Here is a 12,473-nt window from a genome sequence, read left to right as displayed (position 1 = left end):
TTAAAGAATTTAAAAGAAATTATGGGTTACATGTTCAAAAAATATATGTTTGTGGTTTAAAAAAAATCACTATATAAGCATTCAAGTTGTACTTTTCACCTTATATGAGTAACAGGACAGAAAGTAACAGGACTGAACTTCAGCATAAAATTAGAAAATTCATGATCAGCCGCCTGTTACATACTTATCAATATCATGAAAAATACAGGAAAGAAAGAAGAACTTACTTTACAGTGAAAGCCTGAGGACACTGTTAAAATGTGTATTTAACTAGCATATTATTGATTTATAATAATGAAAATGTATTTAAAGCATAAATGGAACATACCGTCACAGAACAATCCAAAAACAAGATTTGTGAAGGTTGTTAATCATGGTGAAGTGTAGCATTAGGGAGCAGAGACAGGTGACATACTCTATTTTTTTAGTGTATTGGATAGTTTTCATTAATGTTTTACATTATGTATGTTACATTTGCAATGAGGACTTTGTGGACACTTTGCATGATAATAACTTGTATTCTAAGCTATTTTCATGCATATTTATACACATAATGTCCTGGGGACAGAAATAGCACTTATTCGGTAGAATGGTCCTTATACACGTATATAATTCAATAATTTGTTAATAAATACCAAAACACACCGGCGATCTATAATAGGACAATCGGTTACAGTAAATGGATGGAGGGGTGGAAATATCAAAACAAAACAAACAAAACATGAAAATGTTTTTTTTTTTCTTTTTTAAAGTAAAAGCAGTAAAACTACATATCCCACGATGTCCTATGGGTTGCCTTCTCAACCACGCATGCTGGACGTCTCCTTCCAGTGGGCGTTTCCCGGGCCTCCATTGGCTGGCGGCAGCGCTCCGATAGATTGTCGCCGTGTTTGGGTGTAGCAGCTTACGGGGGGAAATGGCGGCCGATACGGGGAGATACCGGGGTTCAGTCACGAAAAGCAATGACCCTTCCGGGCTTCTCATCTCTGTCATCAGGTAGGCAAGGTGGCCATTTACACGGGCGACTGGAAACCAGTCAGCTCTTTGGTTTGGGGTGGGTGGCAAACCCCTTACTGTCGTTAAACGGGCGTTGTTTTCGGCCTGGATCATCAGTTACGTTCTGCTGTATCCGGTGTTTTGAGGTTCTATTTTAAATCGCGATAAAACAATTCAGCATAAATGTAATGCAGTGTATGCAAGAGTTAAATAGGCGGCATTTATGCGGTATCCGAGGTGAACAGCTAAAATGACAAGCTGTTATTTGCATCTAATTGTCAGTATATAAAAGGCAGCGCTACGTTTAAGAATGAATATTAACGCTGACATTAATTACTTGAGCGTAAAAGAGGTAAAGCGTCCATTACTGAGAACAAATAAAGGGTTCGGCAGCGGTGTAGATTGGTTGAGTAGCATGTATCTTTATCGGTGGCGCTCTTTCCTCCGCATTCCTTTGAGAGAGACGGGGCTCCGCCGTTTTAAAACGCCGCACGTTCCCGCCTGGCTTTCGGGGAGCTGGCCTGTGAAATTGTATGCGAAGAAACGCGACAACCAGAGTCAATTTCAGCGTCTGGTGAGCCGCTGCCGGTCTCCGCTTCCTGCTCCGTCGTGCCGTGCAGTAGCCTCTCTCGTCTTCCTTCATCCTCTCTCCACTACCCCCTCCCTGCAAGATTAGTCCCTGATTTCCCCCTCCTCCTAGGTCACCTTACACACCAAAAGTTTTCCTACACAGAGCATAGTGTCTAGTAAACGATACCCAAAATCAACGCAGATGGTTTATGCCTGGTATTAACACCCTTCTGTCAATCACCAGGTAAACCTTCATCAAAAATGGGGAGCAAATGGTGTGAAATATATTATATGTACATCATACAACTTTGTTGTCTTGTGAAGATGCCTTCCTCAGCTGGTCATGTAATCCTGGGTGAAAGATGGGTTCAAGTCTCACTACAGGCAGTGTATCTGACCATTTTGATACAATATGTAACTGGATTTATGCAACTCTAAGAAATCCACTCCCTGTATTACACCTGCAGGAACCTGACCAGCCTATAGGAGGCACTGGTTCAAGCTGACTTAATGAGGCAGGCTTGAGACATCCCTCCGGTGCAGTTGGATGCCATAAATCATTCTTGTCTGCTGTGAAAGTCTGGCAGGGCATGGAAAGAGCCTTACTGTAGGCTCTGTGCTCCTTGTGCATGGGGCCGGTTCTTTCTTCTGCTCGGTAGGGGGCCTGAGGGTGAGTGTGCCCCCCAGTGCTCTGTAGGCCCCATGCCAGGATTTAGCAGTTAGATGTCGTACTCGTGTGCAGTTTTGTTTGCTGTTAAATTAATGGGCTGTGATGAAAAGTGCTGTGAGCATTTAACTATGGTTTCATTATCTTCTCCCCAGTCCATTGCCCCTCTGCATTTGCCTGAGAGCAGATTTCCCTGTGCTGAGTTTGAGTTTACATGTCCCACTCATTCGGATGCCCCCATGCCCCACCTCTTGCTGCCTTCCTTCAGGATCTTTGGAAGGGTCTTTGGACCCACTCTAGTTAGCTCGTAGCTGAAGTAGCCTTTCTCCACTGGTTTTGTTGCTTTTCGCTTCGCCTTGGGGATGTTTCCAGGCAGACGAGCTTCTGAAGATAGTCAGAGGAGAGTGTCTCCAGCCGTCTGTTCTGTCTGCGGGGGATGTGTATCCCAAAGCGACAGCTGTCATGATGAACGCCCTGTTGTCATGTGACTCGTTTCCACTGGAGCGTCGGTGTGTCTAGCCGGAAGCACAATGCTCTGGCCTCTGACGTACTCGTGCGCAATGTCTGCGCAGGACACTGTCGAGCAGCGACAATGTGCAGGACCGGGAGACGGAGAAGGGTCGCCTGGAGGAGGCCTATGAGAAGTGCGACCGCGACCTGGACCAGCAGATAGTGCAGCACTACACGGAGCTGACCACAGCCATCCGCACCTACCAGAGCATCACTGAGCGCATCACCAGCTCCCGTAACAAGATCAAGCAGGTAAGCGGCAGGCATCCCAATGCTCTCAAAACATTAGTACTTTTGGTATGGTACTTTTGGTACTTTCCTTTTCTATTGACCAGTACCAATACCAAAAGTTCCAGTACCAAAAGTGCCAAACCAGCTTGGGTACTTCTTTGGTACTCTGGTACTTTGGGGTGGGACTTGAATCACTTTCTTTGTTGATTGGTTATGCAAATATCCTGCCTCTAAACATATTACAACTGCCATGTTGAAAAAAATGAGAAGACAACGATAAACCAATTCAAACACACACACATTTTTTATATATATATATAAAAAATGTGTAATCTGTTCAGAGGAACAGATACAACAAAAAGATCAGGATGGTATGACAAGAAATTTTAAAAGTATTTTGTTTGTTTATGCGTAACATGCGATGTTGATATTAATATCACACATCGTCGAGCCCTGTAATATACTACCACCATTGAATTCAATAGAAAATACCCCACCTCATGGTGTGATGTCATTCGGAGCCGGTACCACTTTTTATGTCGGTGGAAAACCTTTGTAATGCTGATGGTCACATGACAGGGTCAGCAGGTTGGACTCATTGATGGTCACATGACAGGGTTGTTCATAGTCCAGGAAAAAGGAAACACATTCTCATTTCCCTCTCTGGCCCTGGAAGCCTAGTCATGTTTCAAACGGGTCCTAAGGGACCCCTGGACAGTCCAAGTTTTGCTGTATTGCATAGAGCCTGTTGGAGACGGATCCCAAACGGACTTGGCGGTTGGTGCCTCAGAACTGCTGCTTTATCATTACTGGGAGGGTCTGTAGGACGGCAGCTGGACAGGAGATACTTAAACACAAAGCGCTGTGTCTCCAGATGAACAGCCTGCTCTTATGCTCTGCATTGTCTAGTGTGTGATATTATTTATATGCCGAATAATAAGCGGTTTATGTGACTGATTATGTTTCCCTGCTGTGCTGCTTGTTAGTTATGAGTATGCAAGATGAATATAGTCGTCTTTATGGGGGAACGGTCGCCAGACGCACGGTGCCGAGCCCAGTTACTAGGGTGAACCCCACGGGTGTGGATGGGGGGGGGGGGGGGGCTGTGGACGGGCTCCTGCCGGGCAGGTTCTGAGTGTGTGTGAAGTGCGGCTTTCACGCTCTATGCTGCCCGTATTCTCACCCTGACCGGCCGCCGCGAGGGCCCTCGCTCACCGGGGTGCCTGTCAGGCTGTGAGGATGGGCAGCCCAGGCGGTACAGCGGGGTCACGCAGAGCTTCCCGGTGTTCCCGGGACAGCTGTCAGAGACGGTGCGGGGGGGGGGGCTGCCGCTGCCCTTCTGTTTACAGCTTGGTCTCCGAGGCAACTGGATGGATGCAGCCATTCGATTGCAAGGCCGTGTGGCGTTGGGCTCATTTTTGCAGACTTCGTGTAAAGTGTTTGCTTATGAGCTCATACAGATCGCACTGATTAATGGGCGCCCACTAAGGGCAACCGAGACCCTTCCCTCCTCCATTAGACCCATTTGCACTGCGTATGGATGGGAAGTGTGTGTCTGCCTCTGTTTCTGAAACACTGCCGTCTTACTGCTGTCAGACAGTCCGCTGGGCCATTTTTTATGCTAATGTTTAAGGAACATTGTCTGCCCATGGTCCCGACTGCTGTCAGAGCTGGGAGACGTCGTTCTTTGATTCCTTTGAACTGCCGCAGCCCTCTTCCCTGTTTACCGGGAAGCTGGATCGCAGGCATCTTCCCTGCTATTCTGACTTTTCCCACCAGACCTCCTGATTCCCAGTGCACTGCCAGTGTGGGCTGGGTGGTCTGCCTGGCGCTGTGCCCAGTACTCGTGCTGTTACCGTCCCGTCCTCTCGCGTTTGCTCATTTGCCCTCGACCAGTGAGTATGATTCGCGGCTAACCTGTGATTGGGATCTGGGAGACAGTTCTGCTGAACTGTCTGGGAGACAGTTCAGTATGGTGCAGAGATTGTATTAGCTATATAAACTTGTTTATTGGACTGTTGATTTACTTTTATGCAGTCCCCCGGGTGCCTTACCCTTCAAGATGGCTCTGGTTGGCCCTGCCCCAAATCTTATATTCTTTTTACATGGCTCTGGTCACCCTGCCCCCCAATTGCATTACCCTTTAAAGGGACCCTATTATGCTTTCCTGGTTTTCCCCTTTCCTTCAGTGTGTTATATAGCTTTCTGTGCATGTCTGCAAAGGCCCACACTCTAAAGGCAGTAACTCACCACAGAAACCACTCTTCTCTAATCTGCCTGAAATGCCTCATTGGAATTCCAGCCCTGACTTCCGTGACATAGTGAGGTCACCTTGTAACGCGAACCTCATTGGCCGTCTACCTTCAAGGATCTGTCCGCCGTTCTGTAAGAAAGGGCGGAACATGTAGAAGCTGACCAGTTAGAGTACACTGGCCTCATCGGGGGTGGGGCTTAAAGCTGTAAGTGTTTCAGACAGTTTTAGAATGTGAATAGATTTACAGTATGAGTAAAATGTGTCTTTGGAACATTGAAGCATGTGAATCTATTGTAATACACACCAATAATAACAGTTAAAATGAGTATAATAGATGCCCTTAAAGGTGTGGTTGGTCCCACCCCCGTGACCGTGACCCCCACTTCTCTTACCCTTTCTGGTGGGTGTGGTCCGCCCGGCCCCCTCGTCCTTTACTCTCTGATGGCTTAGCCGTACATGCTAATTCTAAGCAGCTCACCTTCACCTCAGTCCCATCGGTAGCATCCAGAAGAGGGCCGCTTTCCCCCGCTTACATCACTCTCTCCCTCCCCAGGTGAAGGAGAACCTGCAGTCATGCAAAATGCTGCTTCACTGCAAACGGGACGAGCTGCGGAAGCTCTGGATCGAGGGCATTGAGCATAAGCACGTGCTCAACCTGCTGGACGAGATCGAGAACATCAAGCAGGTCCCTCAGAAGCTGGAGGCCTGCATGGCCAGCAAGCACTACCTACACGCCACCGATATGCTGGTGGGTCCGTGTGTGTGTGAGAGAGCATGAGAGCGCAATGTTCCTCAGGGAATTATGGGCAGCCGCTTCTTTCAGGGTTGGGTCCAGCATTGTGCTTCCTGGGATCGGAACTAGCAACATACCGTTTACCACCTGCAGCCCAGATGAAGCATTTTCTTATGTTATTGCACCCCCTGTAGGCAGCTGCCTCCTGTGCGTTTCCTCATTATCCACCTGTCCCCCCGTCACGGCCATCCGCTGCCATCCCCCCCCCCCCTCTGTCCTCTTCCTTGCCCTCACAATGTGACTATCAAAACACCCCCCCCCTATTCATTTAGTCGCCCATATCTCATCACACGGCTCCTGTTTCACGCTGCGAGCCTCTCAGCTTGCTAAGTGCCCCCCCTTCATGTGGCGAGGGCCCTTCTGACCCCGCAGAGCTCACATACCCGATTAGCCTGACAGCCCAGCCCTGTAAGCACGTTATCCAGTCCATCCCCTCCCATCCTGCGGCCCCCTAATGAGGCTCTCTCTCTCTCACACGCTTATTTTATTTGTGCAAGGGGGGGGATGATGATGATGCATTACCTCGCCCCTTGCTAACACAGCCCCCATTTACATGCACACAAACGTAACCCCAGAGCGTCCCACCCCCCCAGGGATGAGAGGGGTTCCTCTCCAGACCGCTGTCATCTGGCTGTCACCTCCCACTAATAAATTGTTCTCATTTAGTATAAGCGGTTATTACACACACAGATAGCTTGATACAGACAGAAAAGGGCAGCAGTGCAGTCCAGTCACAGTCGGTATCCCCGCCCCTCGCAGCCGGTATCCCCGCCCCTCCCAGCCGGTATCCCCGCCCCTCGCAGCCGGTATCCCCGCCCCTCGCAGCCGGTATCCCCGCCCCTCGCAGCCGGTATCCCCGCCCCTTACTGGAAGGCATTGCTCTGCTTGGTCAAATAGACTCCCTATTATTGTGCCCGCTCTGCTGACGACTGTGTACTCAGCTTGTCCCAAGGCAATGTCTATGTGTGCAGATTGTCCCCGGCTTTTGAAAATGGCCTGTCCCTTTTCTGCACTATCCACCGCGTGTGACTGGGTGCCCTGTGTCCCCTCAGGTGGCACCGTGTGTGACTGGGTGCCCTGTGTCCCCTCAGGTGGCACCGCGTGTGACTGGGTGCCCTGTGTCCCCTCAGGTGGCACCGTATGTGAGCAGGTGCCCTGTGTCCCCTCAGGTGGCACCGCGTGTGACTGGGTGCCCTGTGTCCCCTCAGGTGGCACCGTATGTGAGCAGGTGCCCTGTGTCCCCTCAGGTGGCACCATGTGTGACTGGGTGCCCTGTGTCCCCTCAGGTGGCACCATGTGTGACTGGGTGACCTGTGTCTCCTCAGGTGACGGCGGTGGAGTCCCTGGAGGGCCACCTTCTGCAGGTTGAGGGCCTTAGTGACCTTCGCCTGGAGCTTCATAGCAGGAAGCTGAACATCCACCTGGTGCTGATCGACGAGCTGCACCGGCATCTCTACATCAAGTCCACGGGCCGCGTGGGCCAGCGGCAGCGGGGGGGCCGGCCCGGCGGGTGAGCCAGCCCACCTCTACAGGACACCTTACCCATGATGCCGTGGCTGCGGTGGTGGAGGGGGGTTCTGTGCGTGCTTTCAGTGTTTAATGAAGCAGGCCACCTGGTTCTTGTGGAGGATGGGCGATGATTGTATCACTGTACTGTAATGGTAGCCATTAACCCTCTCCGCTTCCTGCCCCCACCATGAGGTGTGCCGTTGGCCCTGGTTGTGATAGGAGTGTGAGCGCCCCCCGGTGGAGGCAAACACATACGTGATATGTTACTGATCGGCTGTGTGCAGTTGCACACTGCACACAGCGCACTGACTTACAGTAAGCGCGGTGGTGTACCGCTTTGACTCCCGTCGGTGATGGATATCAGCGTGGGGAGCTATCGGTCCCCCCCCCCCGGTGAAAGCACATATATGGGAAAGAAACCAGTATCTCACCAGCCCTCCTGCTTCTCCAACCTGCAGCCCGCCAGTGAAAGACCAGACACAGCTCACCCTGCTGGAAACCAGTGGTGTGCCATCCCCACGCAAGTTCTTGGATCCCTCCCAGTTCGGCCCCCTCTCCGGCTGTAACGGTCAGTAATCATCATCAGCCCGCCGGGGGCCCAAGGACCCTCAATACTGCCGACAAGTGCGGCCCTGAGGGGCAGCTTACGCTGGAATAATTAGTGCAATAATCAGTATGGCTTTGTATCTGAGTTCTCGTCTGGACTGGGAAGGGAGGGGGGTGGGCATGAGGCTGCCTGCTCTCGGGACTGCCGGTCTTGGGGGCGCGGGGGTCGGAGTATACGTGTAACTATACGTGTAATTAAGAGGGGCCCGAAAAGCCAGAACCCCCCGTGTAAATGCTGTGTGAAGCCTTAACATCGCTTAACTGTTTTACTTAACAGAGTGACGGGCTCTCAGCGTTAATTTCATACATAAACATCAGGGGCTTCACGCTGATGAAATGCCCCCCCCCCCCCCCCCACGGGTGTTGCTTATGAATTAATGGGCCAAGATAAACCAGCAAACCCCCCCCCCCACTCCGCCAATGTTCCTCGGCTGTTCCCAGAGCCCCTGAGTGCCCGTCTGATTCGTGTCTCCGTAACAGTTTCCATTTGCGGCGTATTTACCGCAGCGGCAGAAAGCGCTTTCACTTCGCACCCGAGGCCTGGCCGGCTGCACGCTAATTGCAGTTTTCTCCGCATTATGTGAAAAGCTCGCAATTACCGGCGGCGGGGTCCTGCGACGCGGGGTGGTGGCGGTGGTGGCGGCCGGCGCTTTCCGCGCTTCCCGCACTGCCTTTGCGAGGCAGCTCTGCCTAATGGGGCCGCACACACCTCATTTGTAGCCTGTAATTGTCGTAATTACAGTGCAAACTACAGTGGAGAAAATCAGGTCCATTAAGTCGCCATAAACATTAGGTCATTTATGATTCTGCTGTTACGTGGGAATCACAAATGGTATCAAATAGCAGTTAGTATGGGCTCTCTGTCGCTGTTGGTCTAAGCTGATGCGGCCCTCTGGACTGTGCGGTGTGAGGGTAATGATGTCGGGGGCCGTGTGCGTGTTCATACGAGGGCCTGCTGGGGTCGGGTCTGGCCGTCGTTTAATCGCCGCTTCAGAACAGTTCCCAAGCTCCCAAGCGGTCGCTGTGGAGCCGGCGGTCACCACGGTGATTGCAGTCGGGGTTGCGGTCGTCATGTGATGATGGCGGCTGCGATGACCCTGAGCGCGCTCTCTCCCGCAGTGGCGGCGGACGACCTGGAAGTGGACCCGGAGGAGAACAGCGCCGAGTTCATGGGAATCCTCATCAAGGGCCTGGCCAAGCTGAAGAAGATCCCTGAGACCGTGAAGGCCATCATCGACCGGCTGGAGCCCGAGCTCAAGCAGATCGTCAAGCGCTCCACCACCCAGATCGCGGATCATGCCTACCAGCGGGGGGAGAGCCTCTGCCAGGAGAAGCAGCCCCGGTCAGCTGGCGCTTTGTCTTACGTAGATAGACCTTCGTTAAGGGGTTCACAAGTTAACATGTAATCCTTGGGCACACTTTGGGGACTGTCCTACCGGCAGCTGTTTATTTTTGCGTTTGGGATAACTGCTCCATGTTTCCAAGGTGAAATAATCGGTTTTAGTTCAGTTAAATCTCCCTTTTGAGGTCCTTTTCGTTGCTGGGGAGCTTGGCGATCATTCACACAAACACCACAGATTACTACCCATTTCACATCTCTGCTGTCAGGCATAAAGGAAAGCGCGGGATGAGCGAGATAATGACAGCACTCGAGAGCATAATTACTCTCTGCGGAGATCAGCCCTGTCTCTTATTTTATGGTGCCTTCTGAGCAGGCGGCTGGGGGTGGGGGGGGTTCTGGCGGGGGGCTGGACCCTCTACTGCCAAGGCCCCTTCTGGCCTGTATCACAGATGGCCTGGCCTCCACTACAACTCAGCCCCCTCTTGTGTGTGGGAATGTTACTCAGGCCTTACTCTCATCATAACTATTACTCAACCCCCTGTCATGTGTGGGAATGTTACTCTGACATGATAATTATTTCTCAGCCCCTTCTTGTGTGTGGGGACGCTACTCAGACCTTACTGTCTCATGGTAACTACTCTGTCCCCTCTTGTGTGTTGCAATGTTACTCAGGCCTAACTCTCTCATCATAACTATTACTTGGCCCCCTCATTTGAGTGTGAATGTTACTCAGACCTTACTCTCTCTCTAATGGTAGCCATTACTCAGCTGCACAGCATGGGATTGTTGCTCAACTCCTATTCAGCCTTGGCACCTAAAGACTTAGATTAACAAGTCACATCTTTCAGTTGTGTTTAGCGGCAGTGTGTGTGTGTGTGTCCACGCACACACAGTTTTGTTCTCGGACACTGTTGCTATGGAAACCCCAGTGGAGGAGGGAGGCATTCCTGCTGGTGATGGTGTGAAGAGCTGTGAGGAATGAGCCCGGAGTCGACCTGCCGGCATGATGTCACTCTGCTCCTCTGTGGCATGACTATGCTCCCTGCCGTACATACTCACTTAACACCTTGACTTTGGATTTATTTGCTGCCTTTATTCGCGGAACAAACCCGGAGTAAGTGTCTGGTTGGACGCTGCGGGTGTGTGCCCTGCTGGGTTGGAGGTGGGTGTGGCCCACGTCACATGTGATTGGTTCAGGCAGGGTGGGGTTAGATAGTGGTGCTAATGAGGAATTAACATGGACAGCACTGCTGACGAGCAGACCAGCCTGAAGAAGTAAGGGGTCGATTTGGGAACCAGGTACGACCCCAGTGTTCACGTCTGTCACTCCGATAACATCCTGTAATTCTTATGTTGGCATTTCCTGGCTGGCCGACACTGGCAACGAGTTTTGTCATTTTTATACACAAAACTAACTTTACCAGTTTCTGTACTCTGATTTCCTCCTGTGAAAAACTGCTTAAGTTTGACCGTGATGATCTTTTGTCTCCCACCCACTGCCATCTTTTTATTTGTAAGTTCTTTTAAATTTATAAATCCTGGGCACCCAAGGTACTCTGGAGGAAGACAAACTGAAACCCACTGCATAATCAGCTTGTTGTATGTAAGATTATAGTTTGTTACTTAGCAACTGGTGAAAGTGCTGCGTGTGTAAACACCGAGCGGCCGATAGGATGCAGCGCGGACGGCAGAGTCAGGCATGTCCTCGGAATACTCACAGGACGGACAGCGCGGTCCTGGGAATGGCGATTATGAGCCATGATCCTGGGGATTTGCTGCGTCATCCGCATGCTGCGGCCACTCTGGGACATTCTAAATCCTTCCGTGTCACACGGTGCCATTTTACATTTTGCTGTAGGATGTTTCCCAGGAGCAGAGGCCTTGCTTCTGAGACAATAGTTTTCGGACTAATTCAGCATTAAGAAAACCCACCCGGGTCATTCCTTTGAGTTATGGACAGGTCCAGTGGTCCGGTTGGGCACTTTGGCCCAGAATGGCCTAGTTTAATGGAATCTGTGACGTTTATAAAGTGACTAGTTTTATATGTGCCGCCGCTGGTGTTTGAACATGCATCCTTTTGATTAGCTAATGGGAACAAGGCGGTACAGCGGCCTGGTCTACACCCGCGGCGGTCAGGTCTCCCCCCAGAGCAGGTGGGGATGTGCAGGCCAGCCAGGTATCTGGCGGCTCTTCCTCTGCTGCACATCTCCTGCTGTCCATCTTGCGTGAGGCTTCAGAGCCGCTCAATGCGCCCGCCTGCGGTGACCTTTGACCCCGCAGCCTGGGGCTCCTCGTTTGCTGGCCTGCCTCAACTGAACAGAATGCACCTGATGGTCTCCTCCTCTTCCTCCTCCTCCTCCTGAATTCCTTTGACCACAATTCAGGATGTTAGTGTTCTTATGATACTACGAGCTCCTGTATCCCACCTGCTGCCATGTTTCTATTTGATTCCTCAAATAAAATAGGAATAAAAACATTTACATGGTGGCTCTCCCTGTAGTGTCTAGATGCTGTTTCTCCTCACTGACTGAACCAGAGGTAACTAGAAGTAACTTCACGATAGCAAATCTTTGACCTTGATTATAGGTGAAACTTAAATTAACTCGATAAACGTCGGTTTTATTTATCCCTGGTTCGTTCTTACCTATTAAACAGTGCCGCTTTCTCTCTTTACACGGTGCATGTCGCATGGCTTCACATGGTGTTCTCAGTGCCCTCTAGAGGTAAGGAGCTGATCTGCATGCTCTGTCTCACTCTGTACTGCCCCCAACAGGCTGTTGCTGGAACTGCTGGAGCTGCTGTTCGACAAGTTCAACGCGGTGGCTGGTGCACACAGCATTGTGCTCGGCCATCTGCAGCGCATTGTGGTGTCGCCCACGGGTGCCAAGGAGGGCATCAAGCTGTATGAGCAGGCTGACGTCTTCGCCAAGATCCAGACCGTCTTGCAGGTGTGTTTCACTCCCCCTCCCCTGCCATGTTGGGGGGCTTCAGCAGT

General features: G+C 51.1%; 1 protein-coding gene across 1 annotated transcript in view; it reads left to right on the top strand.

The window, feature by feature from the left end:
• Positions 1 to 842: 842 nt before the first annotated feature.
• Positions 843 to 12,473, top strand: part of exoc4 (exocyst complex component 4) — a 60,116-nt gene continuing 48,485 nt past the window's right edge. Inside the window, exons 1-7 of the mRNA XM_023831131.2 lie at positions 843 to 996; positions 2,806 to 2,995; positions 5,782 to 5,976; positions 7,347 to 7,531; positions 7,989 to 8,098; positions 9,256 to 9,478; positions 12,252 to 12,426. Of these exons, the coding sequence (XP_023686899.1) occupies positions 917 to 996; positions 2,806 to 2,995; positions 5,782 to 5,976; positions 7,347 to 7,531; positions 7,989 to 8,098; positions 9,256 to 9,478; positions 12,252 to 12,426 (1,158 nt within the window). The 5' untranslated portion in view covers positions 843 to 916. The remainder of the gene's footprint in view (positions 997 to 2,805; positions 2,996 to 5,781; positions 5,977 to 7,346; positions 7,532 to 7,988; positions 8,099 to 9,255; positions 9,479 to 12,251; positions 12,427 to 12,473) is intronic.

Source organism: Paramormyrops kingsleyae, chromosome 1, assembly GCF_048594095.1.
Source record: "Paramormyrops kingsleyae isolate MSU_618 chromosome 1, PKINGS_0.4, whole genome shotgun sequence".
Taxonomy (NCBI): Eukaryota; Metazoa; Chordata; class Actinopteri; order Osteoglossiformes; family Mormyridae; genus Paramormyrops; species Paramormyrops kingsleyae.
Note: the sequence above shows the minus strand (reverse complement) of the source record. Positions and strands in the feature narration are given on the sequence as shown.